General features: G+C 40.7%; 1 protein-coding gene across 1 annotated transcript in view; it reads left to right on the forward strand.

Moving 5' to 3' along the window:
• Positions 1-24,692, forward strand: part of zgc:158689 (uncharacterized protein LOC791177 homolog) — a 66,746-nt gene extending 42,054 nt beyond the window's left edge. Inside the window, exons 7-14 of the mRNA XM_039741356.1 lie at positions 10,662-10,814; positions 11,978-12,166; positions 12,264-12,801; positions 16,870-17,068; positions 17,162-17,227; positions 20,162-20,336; positions 20,660-20,700; positions 22,473-24,692. Coding sequence (XP_039597290.1) covers positions 10,662-10,814; positions 11,978-12,166; positions 12,264-12,801; positions 16,870-17,068; positions 17,162-17,227; positions 20,162-20,336; positions 20,660-20,700; positions 22,473-22,545 — 1,434 coding nt within the window. The 3' untranslated portion in view covers positions 22,546-24,692. The remainder of the gene's footprint in view (positions 1-10,661; positions 10,815-11,977; positions 12,167-12,263; positions 12,802-16,869; positions 17,069-17,161; positions 17,228-20,161; positions 20,337-20,659; positions 20,701-22,472) is intronic.
• Positions 24,693-24,882: the final 190 nt, after the last annotated feature.

Consider the following 24,882-nt stretch of genomic DNA (forward strand, 5'->3'; position numbering starts at 1 on the left):
GCATCCCCTTGGCCTGGTCCAGCCTCTCGGGTACTCAACAATGAGGATCCTGCAAGCCCTCTGGGAATCGTAGTGCTGTAACTGTTGCTCCCTGACAATGCAGGTAATGTGCCTCATTCGGGACTCCATGAGCAACTGCTCCTTCAACATAAAGTCAAACCAGCAATACCCAAGGATTCTCTGAAGAGACACAGTACCAAAGGAGTCCAGTCTTTGTATCAGGTCACTGGATAACGTCCATGTCTCGCAACCATATAGCAAGACAGGAAACACCAGGACTCTAAAGACTTGGACCTTCGTCCTTTTGCATAGATATCGGAAGCACCACACACCCCTTTCCATTGACCTCATGACCCCCATGCTCTCCCAGTTTGTCTACTGACTTCATAGGAAGAGTCACCTGAGACACGAAAGACAGTGCTGAGGTAAGTAAACCTCTCAACAAGGTCAACACTCTCTCTCCGCAGACAGACACACTGCTGATGGCTGTTCCCAAGAGGTCATAAAAGGCCTGGATTTTGGTTTTTATCCAGGACACTCGCAAGCCCAGACACTCAGAGTCCTCACTCAGTCTCTCGAGAGTCCCGATCAGAGTCTCCATTGACTCTGCGAACATCACAGCTTCATCTGCAATTTCAAGATCCGTGAATCTTTCTTCACCAACAGATGCCCCACAGCCGCTGGACCACACAACCTTACCCAACACACAGTCCATGCAAGCATTGACCAGCATAGAAGCAGAACACACCTCTGACATCAGGGGTGGGGGTGTCAGCACAAACAAAACATTGGTGCACCTGTCCACCTAAAGGGACCACTAGCTGGGCCATTAGGGTGGATTACTATACCCAGTTGCCTACATAAATCCCATTTGCACCTGTCTTCTTCATAGTATTGTGTGTATGATCCTTCACCATCTGCACTTTACCAAGGTCTAATTTTAGGCAAGTGGACTTTTTAAGTATATTATGATAGGACGATACCCCTCCATGACCAGAAGTACAGGGAGAAGTCAAAAGTTATGAACATTTGCCTCCTTTATTAATAAAAATATCCACAGGTAGAAAAACACATAAGGGAGATGTGATTGTCTGGCTTGGCTGCAGCAGCCATAACTCCCTTGAACCCGAGGCCATTAAAAGTAATGACTGGAACAAACCAGTGGCAAGGGAGTAAACAAGCATAAGGCTTTCTTTACAAAAGCAGTAACTAACAACGTTTATTCAAGTAAAGAGAATATAAAGTGCTGTCCAAAAATATGCAAAAAACGGCACCCCAAATGTCTTTAAATAAAGAGCTCAATAACTGAGCCATAAAATTATGCCGTCAGACCAATAAAAGTGTCTTGCTGTGTTTAAAATCCTGAAAATAATAAAGAAGTTAAAATCAAAATCAAAATTGGAAAGGTAAACTTATAAACAAACATTCTTTCTTCCACTCTCGTCGTCCTCATTAGGACCCATGGGTGCCCCTCGAACATAGCGCATCATATCTTCATCAATCCGTCACTTTTAATGGTGCCCACTTACTCAAACTGCCACCACATCCAGTCACTGCAGTCCACGAAGCTGCCATTACATCGGGACCCCATCCTTCATCCAGCTCCTTTGGCTTCTCTCATCCTCTCGCCAGCTCAGCCTTTCAGCTTTCTCAGCTTCTGAAAGCACTACCATCTCTTGGTGCTCCTCCAGCCCTCCGTTCTACTCTGTGAAAACCGCTCAACAGTGCAAATGCTGCCTTACTCATCCTCCTCCTCGGTTTGCCTTTCCAACAGTGTCGTTCTTTTCATTTCCTGCTTTCCATTTTCCGATCTCCCCCTCAGCACTAACCCGATCTCATTTATCCTCTTTTGTACTTTGCCAATGTCTAAGGACTCCCACGCAGCTTCCGCCCAGTGCTTATCGATTAATGACGTCAAGTGCACATCACCACACCCACCTGAGCAACCCAGGGATGTGCTGTTATGAAAACAATTAAATAATTAAAACCAATTTACACCCCCTTTACCTCACAACACACCCCACCCCACAAAACACCAATTTTATCAGCCCAACACGTGATGAAACTGGTAGCCCAGAAATGGCTGCCACAGCATGTTGCATTGTTAACAAAGCAATCAATAAAATTTTCCCACCATCACCCCATTAAAACTGTTAAACCACAAACAGGATAAAATGATCATTAAAATGAATAACTACTAAAATAAGAAAAATATTTTTTAAGTCCATTGTCCTTGGCTGGTCTTCACCCAGTCTCCCTCCTTAGGATGTTTTCCTGTAACTCTTTCTCCTTTTTGTCCCATGTCGTCATCTCCTCTTCCTCCCTGCCACTGGCCCATCCCACCACTGCCACCAAATGTAACAGCCTAGATTGGTTCTTAAACCCGGGACTATCAGTAGTCATGTACTGAGATGAACATTGAGAACCTTAACAAACAAGAGATGGTACAAAGTGCTATGTGCTTTTATTATCGCTGTGACGTGTGAGTCCCTGTCTTGCACCCCAAAACACGAGGTTGAGTCTCAGTACTTTATCAAAACCAGCTTTATTCAGCTTGAAACAGGAACAGCGCGGTTATTTAATGTAGCGGGATCTGCCACTACGTATACAAAGACGCGGCAGTCAGGCAGGGTTGTGGCCAGGTTAGAGGCCAATTAATACTGTTCCCTGCATTTATAATGTTCCTTGCATCACCCATTGAAGATAGGCACTTATAGCGCGGCCATAGTCGGCTTGGATTTGCTTTCACGACGAGCCGCTGCAGCGCTGGGAGCCTGTGGTTGCCCCGGCGATGGATAAATTGTCTTCCACAGACGCGGCGATCGCACTTCGGGACGCTCTTCGGCATTTCGTTCTGTTGGGGTGAGTCCCAAAAGAGTTTAGAAACCACACAGCACATTCAAACAAAACTCAAACGGGTTTAAAACCAGCAAAGTACAAAAGTGTAGTGTTTCACTAAATAAACAAATAGTCAATAAATAATCCATAAAAACAGGTGATTAGTGATGGGTAAAAAGTCGTCAATAAATAAACAAAACTATAAAAATGAGGTTAAAACCTACTGGCAGGTTCCATCCATGAAAACAATTATTAGCCACGGTGCTTCCTTATAAAATCTGATGTCTCCTCTACTTACCCCAAAAGGGTCTCCGCAGCAAGAGGAGAGGTCCACCGATGGAGCAGCCAACCATTTATCATGGCTCAGGTCCCCACCTCCAATCCTAGGAATCCGATGTGGCACCACACCAAGCCTTGCTGCTCTCTTTTGCCGCCATTCCTTGGCTTCAAACGGGAGCCCAATCCATGTACTTAGGATGCTCAGCAGGAGCGACTCCTGTCCCTCAAACACTGACCTGTCCTTCTCTTTCACTTAAGATTTCACCTCCCATTCTTTCTTTCTCATTTCTTGGTCAGGCATCTTTTTATGTTGCAGGTGAGCTGGCACTGATTACAGACCCTGAGACAATCGACCGAACCACACGTGTCTGCACGTGAGTGTGCGGCCAGTCGATCAACTCACCAGCACTCCTCAGCTGCTCCTCTATGCTACCATGCACACCTACACCCCTCTGAAGCCTGGGCACTCCTTTATTTAGTTAAAAAACTGTGCATTGCAATGCACCCAAATGCATCTTACCACAACAAAACACAAAGTAGTAGAAAATAGAATAACATCAGGTCTGCTGCCTTTCTGGGCCTTCCTTTGCAGTTTGAATGTCTGTTTAGTGAGGTGTCCTCCCCATTTATCCCCCGCAGAATACCACAGTTACAGTAGCACTCATTCCCTCCATTTTATCTTTCACCCCCCGACTTTCTCTATTTATCACCCTTTTTTAAGCCATGACCTCTCATCCTGCCTGCTAAGCATTTGCCCCTACTCATGTCATGTCTCTGCTACCCACACAGGAACACAAACACCCTCTAATAATCCTGGGACCTGACCTGAGTTATATTGAAGAAAGTTGGGCCAGCATCTTAGTTCATGATTCTTGACTAAAACCAGTACACTACTCCCATATTATACGAGGTTTGTCGTGCCTCCTCATAATGAGGTGAATGTCAAAGAGGAAACTGAGGGAGAGAAAATATGAGATTGTTATGGAGTATTTGGTCCATTGGTAGACTTGTAGTTGATCATGACCAGGCCCCTCGTTTACTGGTGAGATCTCATGCTCCCATCCCTGTATACCCAACTGACATGTCTAGAGACCATGTCCATGAGGGGAACTCTGTTATGATAAGGTTTGATTTCTTGGTTATTTAAAACTATGCAGATTCTACTGTTACTGTTTATTTTCACATTCAGTTTTGTTTTGATATACAGTACAGTAATCCCTCGCTAAATCGCGCTTTGACTTTCGCGGTTTCGCTCTATCGTGGATTTTAAATGTAAGCACATCTAAATATATATCACAGATTTGTCGCTGGTTCGCGGATTTCTGCACACAGTGGGTCTTTTAATTTATGCTACACGCTTCCTCAGTTTGTTTGCCCTGTTGATTTCATACAAGGGACGCTATTGGCGGATGGCTTAGAAGCTACCCAATCAGAGCACGTATTACATATTAACTACAACTCCTCAATGCTATAAGATATGCATCCCGCGCGGAGCTTGATTGTTTGCTTGTCTCTGCCTCTCTCTCACCCTCTCTGACATTCTCTGCGCCTGACGGAGGGGCTGTGAGCAGAAGTGCTGTTTGCTTAAAAGATACTGACACTCCTCTAAAAAAATGCCGCTTTATTGCGGTGCTTGGCATATTTAAAAGCACACGTATTGATTTTTTGATTGTTGCTTTAATCTCGCTCTCTCTCTGACGTTCTCTGCGCCTGACGGAGGAGATGTGAGCAGAGGGGCTGTTTGCACAGAGGCTGTTTGCTTAGAAGATACTGACGCTCCTCTAAAAAATGCCGCGGCAAACTTAAAAGCACAAGTATTGATTTTTTGACTTTTTGCTTTTCTTTGCGAGCGATCTCTCTCTCTCCCTCTGAAATTCTCTGCTCCTGAAGAGAAGAAGATCTATTTGCATTCTTTTAATTGTGAGAAAGAACTGTCATCTCTGTCTTGTCATGAAGCACAGTTTAAACGTTTGACTAAAGGGTGTTATTTCATGTCTAGAGGGCTCTAATAATGTTAACAGTGTGGGAGAGTTTATAAGGGCTTAAAATATATAAAAATAACTACAGAAACATATGGTTTCTACTTCGCGGATTTTCGTCTATCGCGGGGGGTTCTGGAACGCAACCCCCGCGATCGAGGAGGGATTACTGTAGTTGATTATTTTCACATCTCATTTATTTTTCTATCTCATCAGGATAGGAAGATGTTTTATGAAAAAGATCAGTAGTACTAGGGTGTTGTACCATGTTAGTCATTATGGATGTTGTGAGAAGTCAAGCAAAATGACATTTATTGGCTAACTAAAAAGATTACAATAAAATAATAATAATCATTACATCTTGCCTGAAGAAGAGGCCTGAATTGCCTCGAAAAAGATCAGAATCATGGTCAAAATAACAAACCGATCTTTTGTCAATTCTAGTCACTAACCAAAAATCAAGGTTCAAAAAATGAAGCAGAGGATAAAAAAGACAGTAAGTACAGAAAAAGGGTTTAGAATATCCAGTCATGAAAAAAATAAGTTCATACATGGCAATTAAAATAGCATCACACCTTATGACGTCAGATGTTGTGTTCTCCCAGAGGCTCATGGGAGAAGTGCCATTACAACAGGAAGTGTCACATTCAGAAAATGATGGAATGTGTGCAAAAACGGAACAGTATTGTGAAATAATGAAAACTTTTAATCAAGAAGATATATGAATAAAATAACCTGAGAAATGGATTCTACAGGTTAAAAAAAACACTAAAAAACATAGAAATCTTTCTGTTTAAGCAAAAGAAGATGAAGAGGAGACATGATTGAAGTGTTTAAAATTATGAAGGTAATTAGGCCAGTGGATCAAGACTGTTATTTTAAAATGAGTTCATCAAGAACACGGGAACACAGTTGGAAACATGTTAGGGATAAATTTCACAAAAACATTAGTTTTCTTCACACAGAGAACCACAGACACTTGGAATAAGCTACTGAGTAGAGTGGTAGGCAGTAAAGGGCAATCAAAACTCAACTTGATTGTATTTTGGAAGAATTAAGTGGATAGGACTGGCGAACTTTGTTGGGCTGAATGGCCTGCTCTCGTCTAGATTGTTCTGACGTTCTAACAAATAACATTTCTATGGTCTCCAGAACTTGAATAATAAATGAACAAAAATATCATGCCAATTTTGTTCTCCAAAAATAACATTTTGTTCCCAGTGGGTGCCGTCATTTTGTGGTTTGTGTTTACTGTTGCAGTGTTTTTGCTTGGCAGTGACAACCAGAGCTACACAACATGTGACATCATCACCATTCCAACCTAACAGTTGTATTTTCCTGGTTGGCTAAGGTTATGGATAAATGCAAAACTTTTCAAATGCTTTATAGATGAATGTAGACTGAGCTTTGTTGTTGTTAATTTTGATTGACGTCACAATATCTAGTCGTACCTATTCCAAATTTTGCCTTTTTTTTGGAAATATTTCATATTCCTGGTTCCTTAAATTTGCCCAAGTGGCCTGCCATGTTTCCATATATTGGCAGAACCTTAACTCTATTAAAAGTTTAATCACTAGGCGGACTGTTTTCCATAAAATGCAATATTAATTGCACTATCTGGCTGCCACCTTTTGACTTGGGGTACCACTTTCCACTTCCTTTCCATCCCCTTGTCAATATTATGTATGTGCGCCCACCACAGGCTTTGGTGTCAAACCCCACTCATCTCTTTTTCTGTTCTCCTCCATTTTCTTTGTCATTTTCAGCCAAACCCCAGAGTCACTTTTGGGGCCAGACGTTGTCTTTCATTTGCACTGGACTAAAACTTAAGTCACGTGCAACTTTCAATGAGCAGATGACTATGAAATTAAGAAAGTGAGCGGCAGAGATTTTAAGGGCAGATTGGGAGAGCCGTAAGACGTTCCTAAGATCACTAAATAAAATATTAACAGAACTGAAAGTTGCAATATAGACCAAAATCAACTCAGAAATGATTTTTGCACAAGAAAAAGTTTATGCTTTTGTGTAGTCTTACCTTTGGATCAGGAGTGTCATACTCAGTTTCATTAAGGGCAAAAAAAAAACAATTTATATACCCAGTGTGGGCCAAAATATATGAACACACAATGACTGCCACATTTTCTTTACACACAGGACCTCTCTGCCAATCACAATCATATATTCTGCCTTGTGGGTCTCTTGAATTTGTCTTCATCTTTATCAGCTATTCTTTTCTTGGACATTGTAGCTGACTGGGCAAACTACTGTAGCAGTTAAAATTAATAAAAGTTAATTAAAATCAACACTGACTAAAAACGTGATGTAAGTGCATAAAGTCGAGTGAGAGCAGCAGTCCAGACGCAGGCCAGAATTTGTAGCTAAAAGAAACAGATATCCATTTGTGTCATGATCAGATCAATAAATTAAAAAAAATGGATGTAAATGTGCTGGTGATGATCCCACAGACCTTCAGAGTTGGTCAGAAATGGATGTGATCACATTTAACATGAAAATGCAAATGTGTTTTCTATCCGCATACAACAACCCAAGTCAGTGGAAAAAACAAAAGCATCATGTAGGGCAGTGGTAGCCGTCAGGTAAGCCTCGGAGAGCTCGCCAGCGCTGATGCCTGTGCAGTTTTAAAAAGTGAGCAGAGTGCCGAAATCAGCATGGATGAAGTCAAGCTACCATGTCCTTCATGAGACTGTCACATGTTTGGCATCATGGCCAAATAATCAGTTTTTTATGTGTGTCACTTTCTTTTTGCTTTACTCTTCTTTTTTGCTTTCTGCTCTAACGACAGGTTAGTAGCTGTGCTGTGGTACATGAGCGGATAATGAGGACACATTTTAATGACAAATGTAGATATTAATACAGTGAAACCTCGGGTCACGACCGTAATTCCTTCTAAAACTCTGCTCGCGACCCGATTTGGTCGTGACCCGAAGTAATTTGCCCCATAGGATTATATGTAAATACAATTATTCTGTTCCAGACCGTACGAACTGTATGTAAATATATTTCTTTAAATATTTTTAAGCACAAAAAATAGTTAATTATACCATAGAATGCACAGTGTAACAGTAAACTAAATGTAAAAACATCGAATAACACTGAGAAAACCTTAAACAGAGAAAACTAACATTGTAAGAGTTCACGCTAGAGCCTTACGAACCGCTTGCTGTAAACACTTTTTTTAAATGAGTTTTAAGCACAGGAAAAAAATGAACATTTGAAAAATCCTTAATTTATACAAAAACTAACCATAAACAACCAAGGAAACTAACCTTGCATGAATCGAGTTCTGGCATGAAGGAAGTGAGGAGGAACTGGATGGAGAGGAGATTACAGTTTTGAGGTAAAGTCTGTGATGATGCGGGTTCCCTGCATGCTCCCACCTCGCTTCCGGGAGCCCTAAAACCCCTCACCGTTGGTAATGTTACCGATGAGCACGACAGTGAGGCACTACTGTACAATGGAGCAAGGAGATGGTGCAAAAAGCGCAAAGTGCTTTTATTAAAATCAACAAAACAACAATCAAAAACAAAGTCCAAATGAAATAAAGTGCAGTGCTTTCAGAATCCTTCAATAAATAAATAATCCCATAAAAACAGAAGTGAACTGGAGGTTAAACTCCAATAGAAAAAGTCTTCATTAAATACAACGAGGTTAAAACAATGCTGGAAGCAGTCTCTTTAAAAACAAACCCAGTGCATTTTTTAACTGGTGACTCCTGCTGCCTTCTCGGCCCTATGCCACCAGCTGTCCTTCTTCTGGTCACTCCAGCTCCTTGATCGCTCAGCTGGAGCGACCGCTTCCTTCTGCCCCACCGAGTGTCAGTCAAACACCCCTGCTTCGGCTCACTGTCCAGCTGCCTGCATGCACTCGCTCGCTCACACCGGTTCTTTCCACACTCTTTCCTGCGTACTTCCTCACTCCGCAGCCTCCGCCTTTCTTTTCTTTTTCCTCCCTTTAGCCGCCTCGCACTTCTATTTATGAAGAGGACGTGGCAGCTGTAGCGCGGCGATTATTTATGTAAAACTGGCCTCTCGGTTGAGCTGTGGACCCACTATACCACAAAGTCCCTTTGTGCGATGCACTTCTGACCGAGAACAAAGTACTGAACAGGGAGAGACTGAACACGTGTGGAAATCGTCGGCGCGTACGAACCGGAAAGAAACTGGCTTGTTCTGCATCCGAGTGTGTGGTTGTGAACAGATGTAAAAGTTTGGCAAACTTTTTGGTCGTAACCCAATTTGTACGTGGTCCGAGACGTTTGTGACCCAAGGTTCCACTGTACATGGATACAATCTATGTATGAAACACATGTTAAAGGATTCTTTGAGAAAACGAATGGTCCTAGTGGGCCACGTGTAGTTGTTAAAAAGCCCTAGACTGGACCCCGGTCCTCTATATGGTGTAGTTTTCACTACATCTGCACTCACAAAGGACTAGTTAGGAGTTGCCAGTTAACCAAATCAGCACACCTTTGGTGATGTGAGAGGGAGCCACAGTACATGGTGGAATGTCTGCACAGACACAGGAAGAACATTCAAACTCCACTCAGGCAACAATAAGGCACAGGAATTAAAGCTGCACTTACCACTGTGTCGTCTGTCCTTTTCTTAAACCTTACTACCTTTAGTTGAAAATTAGGATGCTGCCTAACTGCTTTTTCTGTGACATTAAGTATATTGTTTTGGAATGTATGGGATTGCCAGCCAATCAAGTAGACGGTGCATCCATGACGTTATTTTTGTTGGAATGTACAAAATATCATCCCTTCCAAGCCTTAACCATAGTGGTCCTTTAATACCACTTTGAAGAAGAACATTGATAACATTTCTCAAACTTGCCTATCTAACTCAGAATGATGGGAGAGTCAGGGTCTGCAATGTAAGAAACAACTGAAGGGCTCACTGACACCCATACAAGACCACATTAGGTTTCCCACAAAGACATGGGGAGAAAGTGCAAACTCCACACAGGCTGTGACTGGGCACTCTACTCAAACTCATTCAAAGTTTTAAGGATGCATCAGCCACATTATTCTTGATGGCAGCACTTTTGTGTGTCAGGTCTGTAATTAGAGAGTTAGATATCCAGGCTGCTCCAGATTAATTTTCTATAATTATTCTATAATTCTACATCTTGCCTGAAGAAGGGGCCTGAGTTGCCTCGAAAGCTTGCATATTGTAATCTTTTTAGTTAGCCAATAAAAGGTGTCATTTTGCTTGACTTTTCACTACATTCATAATGGCTAACATGGTACAACACCCTAGTACTATAATGAACAGGAAAGAGAAAACCTATTTGTTTGGAAAGTGTTTTGGCTGGTGTTTGTGCTCAACTGATTTGTTAAAAAAATAAAAACCATTTTATTTGAAACCGGATTTGTGTTGAGTAACATTGTGACTGAGGTTTGGAGCTCAGTGGCTCCCCTTGTGGTTACAGCAGGTAAATACAGTAACAGTTTCAGGCCCTTGATGAAGGCCTTTCTGGTATTCTGGAGCCCCAATTCACCCATCTGACTCATAACATTTACCTTCTCGTTTTCCTTTCCAGATTGTTGAACTTATGAGTCGTCACCAGGGAGAACTGGACCAGCTGGTGGCTGTTGGGTACCGGTCAGCACTCACAGAGGAGAGGCGGCGGTACTGCTTCCTGGTCGATAGGCAGTGTGCTGTGACAAAGCACTTCACCAACTACCACAGCAAGGTAATGGTGGGGGAACATCAGGAATGATCACTAGCTACTCACTCGGCTCTCATATTGTGCATTCTGCACGGCACATTTGATGTTACTGTAAAATTCGACACCTTGTTTTGTTAGACATTTAAGTCTGGTTTTCACTTTTATGTTTGTTTATCAGATGTTAGATAGATAGATAGATAGATAGATGATTGATAGATAGATAGATAGATAGATAGATAGATAGATAGATAGATAGATAGATATTTGTAGTATAGTAGGTAGGATTAGATAGATAGATAGATAGATAGATAGATAGATAGATAGATAGATAGATAGATATTTGTAGTATAGTAGGCAGGATTAGATAGATAGATAGATAGATAGATAGATAGATAGATAGATAGATAGATAGATAGATAGATAGATAGATAGATAGATAGATAGATAGATAGATAGATAGATAGATAGATAGATATTGGCTGGCTTTAATGGAAATGGCAGCATACTGGCCACAAATGTTAATTTACAGATTGTGAGATGCTATGATATTTAAAACAGGACACTTAAAGATCCCCACATAATATAAAACAGTGGAATGACTATACACAGGAAACATGGTGGCACACTGGTTGATGCTGCTGCCAGCCATCTGTAGGGACTGGTGTGTTTGATTCCCAGCCTGGTCTTTGTTTATGTAGAGTCTGAATGTTCATCCCATGTCCATGTAGATTTTGCCCAAGGGCATGCACATTTGGTTCTTTGCCCTAAATAAGTGTGGATTTGTTCCTAGAACTAAGATCCTGTCCATGGCTGGTGTCTACCTTGCACATGCCCCATCCCCAAAACAGCTTGGTAAAGATCAAAAAATGGATGATTTGATGAATGTTTATAGAAGTAAGCTGAAATTAAAGAAGTGTTAAACAAAAAATGTCCTGTTCATGTCCAATTTAAATTTTTTAGTGCCATTTTGGTTTCAGTTTGCATTGACCATAAGCCACATATGTGGGTTGGATAATAATGGGTAGATGTTACATTGTGTTTGGCTGGAATGCATTGGGCTATCAAGAACTGGACAACATATTCTGGTATTCCAGTGCTATATAATCATTGTGGAGAGAGGAAAGGTAATGCAGTGGATTGCTGCGCTAAATGATGAATGTTCAAAGATTATTCTCTCTCCTTCTAAGGTGAAGGAGTTGCTGTCTCAGAAGTTATCTGCTTGGCAGTCATCTTGCTCCCAACCCACCAAGCTGCCAGAAAGAGCCTTGAACCTTGTGCGGCAGACTGCTGCCAGCTCAGGGAATTCAGGCATAGCAGATGTCCTTCGAACCTCAAAGCTCAGCACCACTTCACCTTTGGAACTGGGAGGGCCGCAGGTAAGTGCACACTGCATATTTGTGAAGATGCTAATAAAATGTTGGCCTTGGTGTCCTTGATTTCACTTGTCCTCTTTCCTGCTTTATTCTTTATTAGAAGCTGTCAGTCCAGGAAGTTCCACCTCTCCCTAATGGAGATGCCAGCCGCCACAGAGGAAAAGACCAGACCCCAAATTGTGAGCCAACTCACAATACAACTGCCCCAGGGTCCCGCTCCCAGACCCCATTATCTCATTTGGCAACTGTCACCCAGAGTCACGGTGCTTCCAATCAGGCGTCTCCACCCGGGGACAAAAAGCTGTCCACTTCCCATAATGCTCCATCTGCTGTCATCCAGACTCCACCACTCATAGTGCAAAATGTGCCTGTTTCCAACAGCTCTCCTCTTTCGAGGCCTCAGAGCCCCCTGCAGTCCCACAGTACACCTCTTTCCAGGTCCCACACACCTCTGGCCAGCCAACTGCTCCTGGAGGAGGAGGATGAAAGCTCAGATCTTCAACCATGTCCTGTTTTAAACATCTCTTCCCCGCTTTCTCACAATATCTCTCCTGCTCTTCGGGCCACTGACATTTTTGCCACCAGCACGCTGCCACTGCCTCGGAAACAAGGGAATGAAGCTAGGCTGAATTTCTTGGGTGAGTGTGTCCATTCAGCAGTGGTACCCTTAGGATGTGCAGCTTTGCAATATCTACTTTTAAGTTGTGGTAGAATTTTTTATTGTCAGTCGTTTGTGTTGTATACATTTGCAATGAAAATAGCACTCAGTGACTGAGAAAACACAGAACATTTACATGTCTCTGCTTATCCATCCATTATCAATCTGCCAAAAGTATTATTGGTGCCAGTCTTTCCACCTTACAGGACCTGTACTATTCCAGAGTTATGAATTGGTCTAGGAAATTATTACTGACTCCTCACATCCAGGCCACAACCTTTTTGAACTTCTTCCATCAGCCAGGCATTATAGATTAGTATACGCCAAAAACAAGCAGATATAAGAACAGTTTTTTTCCCACTGGCCATCCAGCACCCAAATGGTTAGTTTCATCCCCTAGGCCCCCAGGGTCTTGCAATATTGTTCACATATAGGGAATCCATTCCCGGGAATACGTGAATCCCGCATGTCATTCTCGGGAATCCCGGGCTTCCCGTGATGACACAGTGCACGGGCATCTCACATGTGAACGGTTTTACAACGACCGACACTTAGTTTTAATAAAACTACTGCAGTATGTTGACACCAATAAATGACTAACCTTATCTACAAGCAGTTCATGCTGTCATATAAGTACATGTATCTAGTTCAGGGGTGCCCAATGCGTCAATCACGATCGACCGGTAGATCGCGTTGCATTCAAAAAAAAATTTTTTTTAAACGTTAGTCTATCATATATCCTCCCTATGGCATTTGCCACTTGATTGACATGCAGGGCGGCCAGTCTGAGATCTCCTTTCTTCTAAGACACTGGTCGTCCTGCACGCACGATCAAACGCGCGAGCTACTGCAAAACTCCTGCTGTGATCTAGTTAGCCTTCCAATTTATATCAACTAAAGAAGGGATTTTTTTAAAAAAATGTTTTGGGAGGGTATGGGCTTTATGTGGAATTGTAAGAGGATTTTTTTCTCTCACAATGTCACAATCGAAGTGCGTTTGTCTGATCTGTTAATCTATCATTGCTATTCCAAAGAAGAATGTGTGGAAAGGCACTTTCGAACTGTTCATAAAAACTACGAAACTGACTTCCTTCCGAAAAGCGATCTGAGAAAGAGAAAAGAGAGGGAACTAAAATCGCAGTTAATCGGACAGCCATCATTTTTCACTCAGCTGAATTCAAAAGCTCCTTGACTGCATTATTCGGCTCTACTTATTTATGCGAGTCAGCCTTTTCCCACATGAAGATTGCGCCATAAAGGTTATTCAGTTATGCCAGGTACGGCAACATATATCAATATATATATATATATATTTTTTTAATGTAGGTAGATCATTTCGACCTGGTCATTTTAAAAGTAGCTCGCAAGCCGAAAAACCGTGGGCACACCTGATCTAGTTAGTTGCGGTAATAAGAGCGTAGAAAGCATAACTTGTCCAGTGTGCGGTCGTCCAGGTGAGAGAGTACTTCGTGCAGAGTACGCCAGCTGCTGAGAAAGCACGCTCTGCCTCCACTGAAGTAGGCGACACAGTCATTAGATACAGATACACTTGTTCTAAACAACGCCCTTGCTTGCCGTTGCAGTGAAACACCGCCAATTCAGCTGTTACTGATGCATCCAGTCTCTTGTCATCATTCTGTGATGGCAATTTTTTGGCACAGATAATGCGGATGCAACAGACTGATGCATTGCAATTTCAAGTTGCTGTTCAAAGCTGTTGTCTGACAGACGTCAATAAAGCCTTCAGTTTTCAACTATAACTCTGGTATTTGGTTGTGGAAGGACCTGAAGCGAGCAGTTAATGTGAGGAAACCCACCAACATCCCTGAGTTGAAGCTGTTCTGTACGGAGGAATCGGCTAAAATTCCTCCAAGGTGGTGTGCAGGAATGATCAAAAGTTACCGGAAACGTTTAGTTGCCGTTATTTCTGCAAAGGGGGTCACACCAGATACTGAAAGCAAAGGTTCACATACTTTTGCTACTCACAAATATGTAATATTCGATCATTTTCCTTAATAAATAAATGACCAAGTATAATATTTTTGTCTCATTTGTTTAACTAGTTTCTCTTTATCTACTTTTAGGACTTGAGTGAAAATGTGATGATGTTTTAGGTCATATTTATGCAGAAATATAGAAAATTCTAAAGTTCACAAACTTTCAAGCACCACTGTAGGTTGTTAATGGCTATCTACAGGACATAAACATTTACTTGTTTTGCAAAAGAGTCACCTGCTTTGAATAATCAGACTGCTTTGATTAGTATCTCATCCACATTGGAAATTAACAAGTTCTGGGAACATTGGTTTCTAATCAGGTACTTCTTAATAGTTGACAACAATACTATTGTTAAACCAATTATACTATTGTTCTGCAGAGGAAATTGGAATGCACCATTGTTTAACTGATCATCATGTTGATCCATGCAGAGATTGAAGCATTCATATATTTTTGGGTATATGAGAATAAAGTAGTACAGAGAAGTACTTTATGTTAAAAATAAACATAGCCTTTTGCATGGGAAGAACCATTATGTATGACCAGATTATACTTTGGTATTCAAAGACATTTAGTTGCAGGGAATGATGCACTCTCTTGCTGGCTGTAAGGGGTCTCTGACGCTCACAGTTATGATAATACAGCTGAAATAAACGTGTGGCTGAAAGAATCGGTAGTTACATTCATGAAAAGATTAAGTATAGAATTTAATTTCATACTAAATGGTGTGCCATCACACTTGGTTAAAAAGGAAGTGAAGTCCCATTAAGCGAGGTCTTTTTGTTATTGATAATAAAGAGTCACAAGAGATGTAGATTTCTGTAGTCAACACATATACAGACCACAATACTGAATTGAACAATATTCCAAGTATTTATGGACCTAACTGTATGTTCTGAGACTCATTGCAACAGTGGCTTGTACCTGGCCCAGGTTCCCCTAGGCCTGAGCTCGGTAACATATGTATGGATACTTGGCCAATAAATCAGATTATGATTCTGATTGTGATTCTGATAACATGATGTTGCCACCAGTATACTTAACTGTAGGAATGGTATTAGGCAAGTGATTAACAGTGCCTGGTCTTCACCAGATATAATGGTTGGAGTTCTGCCAAAAGAGTTAAATTTTTGTCCCATCAGACCAGAGAATCTTTTTCCTCATGCTCTCAGAACTCATTAACCTATTATATGACTTTTGTTCCATCTAACTCCTTTATCAATAAACACCTGACTGGTGGAATGCTGCTGAGATGGTAGTCCTTCTGACAGGTTCTCAATCTCAGATAAGGACCTCTGAAGTTCTGTTAGAGTAAAGATTGGGGTTTTTGTCGCCTCCTTGACCAAGGCTGTTCTTACCCGATTTCTTAGTTTGGCTGGATGGCCAGCTTTAGGAAGAGTCCTGATGGTTCTAAACTTCTTCTGTTTCACAATTATTGAGGTCACTGTGCTCCTGGAAACACTTAAAGCTTTACAAACGGTTTTATACTTTTGCCCTGATCGATGCCTCATTATGGTTTGATCATGGAAGTCTACAGAGAGTTGCTTGATTTTCATGGCTTTATTTTTTTGTCAACTGTGGACCTTAAATACATGGGACACGTTGGATTTTAATCAAGCTCTGGACTCATCTCATGGATAATTAAAGCAAAAAGGATGCACCTGGGCACAATTTGGAGTGCCACATGAAAGGATTTAAATACTTACAAAATGAGAGAGTTCCGTTTTTGATTTTTCAGTACATTTGCAAACCTGTGCTATTTGCCAGAAGGGAGAAATAGTTGAGGTCTTTCATTGTCCTGTTTGAGTGTTATACTGTATACTGTAAATCCTGAAAAGAAGGCAGACGCTAACATTCTGTGCAATCCTCAACACCCTGGAAGGGAACTTGATCTGCTAAATCTGCGGAATTAGGGTACTAGGACTGGCATGTATGCTAGGCTGAATGAGTCATTCTTGTCAAAATCTTTCTAATGCACTACTGCTTGTCAAAACCCTCTACTCACTCATACTTAATTCCCTATTGTAACAATAAATCTGTTTGTTTGCAGGAGGTACAATGCCACGGGTCGGCTCTTGGAGTCCTACACAGGTTCTGGCTCTCTTTCCTCACTCCGGTCAAGGAAGCGGGGTTTCAGAAGCTGCAGGAGATGCTCCACTACTGCCTTTTTTGCCGGGAGATGCCATAACCCTGCTTATCTCTGAGCCAAGAGATGGTTGGCACTATGGCCAGAACGAAAGAACTGGGAGGTAAAAACAAAATGCAAAATAACATAACTGATCAGTTATGGATGGCTCTCAAAATTCCAAATCATAACCCTATATTTCATTCTTATCTTTCAGAAAAGGCTGGTTTCCATTCTCATATACTCAGCCGATCCAGAACTCTCCAGAACTGCCTGGAACTGGGTAAATATGGACCTTTGCTAATTTATGAGGAGTTGATACGCATTCATCCATGTCACCAAAGTAAAAAAAATGCCTTCAAATTCCATGAAAACTTGCAGAAATGTGGGCTTGTCTGCCCAAGAAAGCACCCTACAAAATGGCAGTGCCCATGAAGAACATACAAAGTGTTCGGCTCGTCTATGCACTTAAACGTCCATTTGAAAACCATTCTGTAAGTTAGGGTTGTGAAGTAAAGCTATAATAAAAAGAAGATTACATGTTTCTAGACATCTTCTTGGCTTCTGGAAGTGAATATGATACAGAATCTCTTTCTCAGAACCACGGTTGGGTGGCACAGCAGGTCAGAGTCTTGGATTCAAATCCTGCTGTTAGTCACTGCCTGCATGGAATTATAACTTTCTCTTGTCTCTGTGTGGGTTGTCCTTACCAAGTCAACAAAGAGTTGCCCCATGATAGTCAGGTTAATTGTCCAGGGCTAGTTCCTACTCTGTACCTGTTAGAAACAAGATGGGCACCAGTTTGACTGATTTTGTTTTGTTGTCTAATCATTATTAACTTTAATTATTATTCTTGAAATATTTTATCATTATTACAGTGATGTCACGATGTTGCCATTTTGTATTTTCTTCATGGGTACTACCATTTTGTAGGGCATTTTCTTGGGTACCTGCAGCGGGTTGTTAATTACAGTGTTTGTTGTTGGTCATATGCTTCTGCCGCTTCTCGTACTAGAAGCATCCATAATTTAATACCATCAAATTAAAGATTATAGCTCAGAGAATAAAAAAAATGGATTACAGATTAATGCTTAATCTAGTTTTGTGTTTGGACAACAATTCTGGTGAGAAAAGATTAACAAGTGTCTATGCACCAACTTTAGCTGCATCTCTGACAGTTCTCTAGGCTGTCCCTTTAAGGAAACTCTCCACTACTCATACTATTAAAACATAAGCCTGAATCCAATTTGATTTTTCCGTCTCTTCCAATTTTAAAGTAAGACATATTTGTATTTTTCACATAGTATACAATCTTTAAAACTAGCGTCTTTGATCTCACAACTTAACATTAGCTTAAACTCACCTGCCCACACACAAATCAAAACAGGCAGAGCAGAGGACAAGACTATCAAGCATTTGAGAAGAATAACAAGTTTGCTTCTAATGAAGATTTAACTTGTTGGAATGGACAGCTGTGAAGGCACCCAAGTAAGAGCCTCCAATACAATAGGATTTTAGGCAAATGTCTTACTTGGGGCTCAGGTATTGTTTAATTGTCTAGCTTTGAAAAGAAGTCCAGCTACTGGCTGGCTTGATGAATTTTAACAAGAGAACACTTAGACATTTAAACAGTCGAGTGAGTGAGCATCAGAAAGCTTTCTTGTCTTTTTCAAATTATTTTACAAAATAGACTCTGAAGGCCTTCTTCCTCCTCTTTTCTCTCTGTAATCAGAATAATATTCAGGCAAATTTTTAGATACATGACGACTTTGTTCCTGTCCTTCAGCTATTTCTTGTTATCTTTCTTGCCTCTGGAAGGTACAAATTTCAGAGGAGCCACATTTCTATCTCCTCCATTATCAACTGATCATAGTTCATCAATTAATTAATGGACAGAGATTGTTGTTTTCCATTAATGGTCAATCATTTTCCGCCTTGTTCTTTGTGAATTTTAACAAATCTGCATTTCTATGTGTACCAGTTCTGTATTTAGCATTTAGTATAATTTATACTTATACTAGGGGGCAAGCCCAACCCCCGGCGCCTTTGGCACCCAACCTCCAGTTGCAGCCAGTCTGCCACTCGCATTGTGAAGAGGGGGGCTGAACGCACCCCAACGAGACATGGTCGCTCCTCTGAAACCTCCTTTTAAACAGAGATACAATGGGAAACAAAAACAGTTTTTTATCTCCTCTTTGCTCAATTAGCTGCTGGTTTGCTGCTGCTGCTGCTGTGCCGTATGATCTGCATCTCGCGCAGCGCTTCTAACATTTAAAAGCCTGTACAGCAGCTGTCCTACTCTTTGTCTTTTATTTCCGGCCCCGGGTGTGGTTAAATCTCTTGGCACTCTTTGTTAAGTTTCGTCTCGCAGGACATGAGTTCTTGATACTTTTTAGTTTAGAATTTAAAAACAGAGTAAGAATCTGAAAATCTAACAACATCACATTAAAGTTGGATAAATTCTGAAAAGAGTGATACCAAACATATATACAGTATGTAGGTTTTAAAATAAGCCCTTTTTAAAGCGTGACAAAATATGTGACATAAAAATGTCACATAAAATCGTTGCACAAAATCGTTGTACTTTTAGGCTTAGGATTTTATATATATAGAGTAGATATTAACTGAGAATTGTAGACAACGCTCTGTGCCTGCACTCCGTGAAGAGCGCTATAAAAAAAAAAAAAAAAAATTATACGGCAATCCCAAATTGCCTTTCTGAAAATTCTTCCATTTTTTTCCTAACAAGGTTTTTTTTGGGATTTTTCTTGTTTTAGGGAATCAAGGTTGGGGGGCTATCAAAAACAGGGCATGTTAAGCCCATTGTGGTATTGCTTGAGTGATTTTGGGCTTTACAAGAAATACATTTTTGTTGTTGTATTGTGTTGTATTTTGTAATTCACTTAGTGCAAGACAAACTAAAATAGTTAAGCCAAATCTATGTGCTCAGAAGTAAGTATATCAAATATCACACACGATTCTGCATAACCAATTCTGGTATCAATCAAAATGATAAAGTACTGATTATTTTTATCGCACACTACAATGTCCTGCTGGGATTAGCACTTGCTTCACATGACCGTAGGCTGGATAAAGAAATTGTTAAATGGAGAAAACATTATTAAATAGACCACTACAAATACCCCACCACAAACACACCCACAAAATGCTGGTCTCATTATAAATGTTTTTATAGCTGTATGTCTTGTATCTACAGGCTGTCTTCCTTATCTAAGCTGAGCAGTGGCAGTGTTGGAAACCTAGACAAGATAGGCTCGGATGGATCAAACCACTGTCCCCAGGATCTTATAGAAGACAGATATACTCCGCCACCCAGAGTCAGTACATTTCGACCCAGGCCTTACAGCATGGTGAACCCTGACATCTCCCAGGTAAACATGCAGTGACAAGAGTGAACTGGTTTAACTGTTGATTAGCGACACCAACGTGAGTAACTCCAGCTAGGCTGATGATTTCTTTGGTCCTCTACTAAGGAAGACAGAGGAAGGTAAGGGCATCTAGCCTCAAAATGCACCATTCCTGTGGGAGACATGAAGCCAACTTATTACACTGATGTCGGAAGTGTGCTAGTTAGTCTTGGAGGGTACTGACCTGAGGCTGGTTCTGCATGAATCTATCATGGTATCAATCTAAATTTGGAAATTTAAACATTGACTAATGTAATCATTTTATACATTTGTTTTTCTATTTTTAGCTGGTCATTGATTTTGGATCTTCATCTTCCTCACCATCAAGGTATATTTTTGACTGCAAAGTTTTCTATTTTGGAACTGATACACATCATAAATTGTTTGCCACAGTACAGGCTGATTTCAGCCTTGCTTCAGTTTCTGCTGTATCTTTCTGTGAACAAGGATATGAAAATTGGGTGTAAAAAATGGAGGCTAAGTGGTTTTATTGCAGTTGTCAAGGAATAGAGTGTCTTCCAGTTTTCATTCCAGCTGAGGATTAATTTACTCAACTTGTCTGGTCATTTACGTTAGTTACGAGTCAGAATATCAGACAACTCTGAATATATGGGAGTTTAGCGGATGGATGCGTTAAACATGTAACAATCTTTTCTGTTTATAACTTTTCTTATATATAAACGTCTACACGTGGAAGTGTGTGTGTCTTTCTGTCTGTCTGGCTTAGAAGTACGAGGCTACAGCATGACTCTGTCGCCAAAGTGAAATCACCGACAAAAGAGAAAGTCGCTTAGCTGCTAATACACAAGAGAGGCAAGCACATCGGCAAAACAAAACCTCTGAGGAGATAGAAACTCGCTTAGCCGCTTATAGACAACAGAGGTGAGCACGTTGGCAAAACAAAACCGCTGAGGAAAGAGAACCTTGCTTAAAACTAAACCTCCAAGGAGAGAGAAACTCACTTAGCTGCTGCTAGACAATGGAGGCAAGCATGTCCGCAAAACAAAACCGCCGACGAAAAAGAACCTTGCTTAGCCGCTAATGCACAACCGATGTAATTGATTAATTGAAGTGCCAGAATCCATGGTTTCTAGGAGCCTTTCACAGCTAGTATTATAATAAAATCCATACCATTACTACATATAACACTTGACAGAACTTGAATCTGGCGTGACATATTCAAAGCAAAAAATATAATTGCAAGTTAGCGTAGGAAATGGGAAGTGACATGGTTACTGATGGAAATACTGGCTCCTGACTAGGTTTGGACTCCCTGTTCAGTGTGGGGCTGATGTATGTCACTGACCATTTTGAATGTGGGCTCCTTGTTCAATGTCCAGCTAAAGTACATGTAGAAGAAACGCGCTTAAGTCTCAGGCTGGCAGGTGATTCAGAGAACACTTTATTGATTGGTCTGTTTTCAGGGACTATTACTCTGACCTTGCTGTGTCTTTAGCCAAGTGGACACTGAATATATAAATTAAGTATCCGAGTCCCAGGCAGTCATTCTAACTGCTAATAATCTAATTCCAGTGATGAGCTGTCACATTTGATTAGCTTTGTCTGACAGTTCTTATGTCATAACAGACACAAAAACAAATGAATAATGGCGAGACGAGCAACTGTTCGGACAAGGTAACAACCCTTATCCCAAGAGCTTCAAGGCCAGGCCATCTTCTAATCTTAAGAATGAAAAAGAACTTAAAAAACAAAGCAGAAGTTCTTAGGAGATTATTGCAGGTTTCATGGCTTCTTTTTATTGATCTTTTTACTTTTATCATATTAATTCAAGTCTTTTCAAGTCTCATGTCTGGGGCAGTGGCATGTGAGTCCTTCATTTAATTGATTTTTTTTTCATATACATCACTGGCTGTTTTGAGTGTGTGCATTAATTTTCTTAAAGTTCAGTGACTTGCTGATTTGCAACACCTCATTGTACCAGTATAAGTATGGCTTCACTAGGAGTAGCTTATGCATCTCACCACTGTGGCATGAAATGATCAAAAGGAGTTTATTAAAGAACTGTCTATCGTCTCCATAAAATCAGGCTCTAAAAGAAAACTGTTCAGTGGTAATTGTTGTTTTTGTCTCATATTACAGGAGAAACCCCTTTGCACATGTTCGACTTAGAAGAACAATCACAAATGACCGCTCAGCACCCTTGATCCAGTAACCCACAAGTCAAGTGTGACTCTACGGATTGGGATGAAGACAAGCACAGATTGTGTCATCAAGCTTTCTCCAATATCCTGGGGACCATTCCATTTTAACATCACGTTGGGAAAGAATATGGAGTTGAGCAGATGTGCATTTGATTTTTTTGTTGTTTTTTAATTATGATTATTAATATAATATTGTGGTGCTCAGTGGAGCTTCCAGATAAACTTTTTTTCTTGTGTATTGTTTGGGCAGGCCCAAACGCTTTTTACAGTTCAGTCTGTATTTGATGGGGCAGATTCTACTCATCAGTTATCTATGAGAGCCTGGAAAATAAACGACAGGCAGGAGATTCTGTGCAAGACTGGCAGAAACAGTAAGTGAAAGAAGGAGTGAGACAGGATGAGAAAAGTGAGTGAGGGCAGAAAACAACACAATGAGAAAAAATTGAAATAGCGAATGGAAAAGAAAAAGCAGTAACAAAAAAGTGAGGGAGTAAAGGGAACCAGAGGGGCATAGAAGGGTAAAAGATACTCAAGGAAAAGAGAGAATTATGAAAAATCGATAAAAGTCATGATTAGACACTAGAGAGGATACTGCAGCCATTGACAAATTGAGCAGCAAAGTAGATCAGTAATTAATAATAAACGCATTACTTTTTGAACAAAGCACATTTTTGCTGACTAAGTGTGCCAAAATAAGAAGTGCCTGTTTCGCAGGTTGTAACCCCTGCTTGTTGTTCAGTTTAATTTTTATGATTGGATTTTTGCAAGTGCTAAAAAACCCTGTATTATTTAATGAACAGTTTATGAAAATTCAAGTATGCAAAGTATTTTCTTCATCTTACAAATTTTAGTGAAGCGGAATATTCACCGTTATGAAGTCAGAGTCAATTTCCAAACTGGCGCCGCTTATGCTAGCACCCGAAAGTTAAATGTGTCTTGCTGCAGCCTGTGGGAGTGAGCAGGGCCGGGTGTTTGGGGGTGAGCTGGAGGTTGGTGATGTGCTGTCACAGTATGAGGGATGGGGAGGGGTCAGATGTCAGGCACTTTACACTATAAGGATGATGGGAAGGTAGGTGTGGTCTCCTTCTCTTTACCTCACTGGTTAATTATTCATACATCAATTCATTATGATGCTCTTGTTTATTTACTCATCACCATAAAAGGTGGATATCGCAGCCTACTGCCGCAGATTTTGTTATACAGTAAGGGTCTAATGTCTAACCCCACCCAAGATCCTTTCTGACATTACTAATGCCACACCACACCTCATCTCATGTTGTACAGCAAGGACCTTCTCCATCCCGATCTCAATCATTTTCGTAGGTGATGCTGTGTTCACGTGTGACGGATCAAAGAGCTTCTCTGGTCCGTCCTCTCATATTATCCTGAGCATCATGGCTCCAAAAAACACCATGAAAGAAACAAAAAAAAACCTAAGAAAACATGAAAAACTGTGAAACATGAAGTGTTAGGTAATTGGCCTTATTCAACCATGTTTAATAAAGGGTTGCTTTCATGACAGATGTTATCATTGCCTTAATTCTGCCAATTTTCATGAAAAATGGTGTTTGGAGCCAGGGATTGGTGAAATTCTTTCATTTAAAGTAATGCTAATTATGTGTTTATATTGTGAAAATCCACTTTACGAAAGGGTCTTCAGTACCAGTTTAGCTTTGGGATGTACGGGAAATCTATATGTGAAAAGCCACCCCTACCGTAATGGATGAATTAAATTTAATAATACCCCTGTGACTTACATTTGACTTTAATACATTGGGATTCTTAACTGAAAAAGACCTTGAAAGCAATACCACTGACGGCATGAGACATGGCCACACATGCCAATTAGCAAATGTGCAATAAACCCGAGCGAGTTAACAGCTGAGGTGCGGTTTGCCTGGTTATTATCATTCATGACGTTGTTGTTTTCTTGGGTGTTTTACAGTTGAACGTGCTCATTACAGCCCTGCAGAGACACAGACGGGTCTCTGTGTCTGGAGGCAGATAGCCCTCCATGTCAAGGTCCGGAACCTTTTTCAGCAAAATGAGTAACTGTAGCTAGGACTAATAAGCCGCTTCTGTATTGCTTACTTTTAAAATGGTTTACAAATGGTTAAGACTATTGACAGTATTGTTTAGATATAATTATTTCCAATGTATTTTTTTAACAGAGGATGATTTTTAATTTGCTGTAATACTGTAGGTGCAGTGACTCAACTAAATCAAGGCAAGTTTGGAAAGCTTTCAACCATTACGACCATTAACTACTCCTTTCATAGGGACTCTTTGTAACGACATCTTATTCCATCAAACCTCCCTACATCTGAATCTGGAGGGATGAAAGCAAA

The sequence above is a fragment of the Polypterus senegalus genome, chromosome 18 (genome assembly GCF_016835505.1).
Source record: "Polypterus senegalus isolate Bchr_013 chromosome 18, ASM1683550v1, whole genome shotgun sequence".
NCBI lineage: Eukaryota > Metazoa > Chordata > Cladistia > Polypteriformes > Polypteridae > Polypterus > Polypterus senegalus.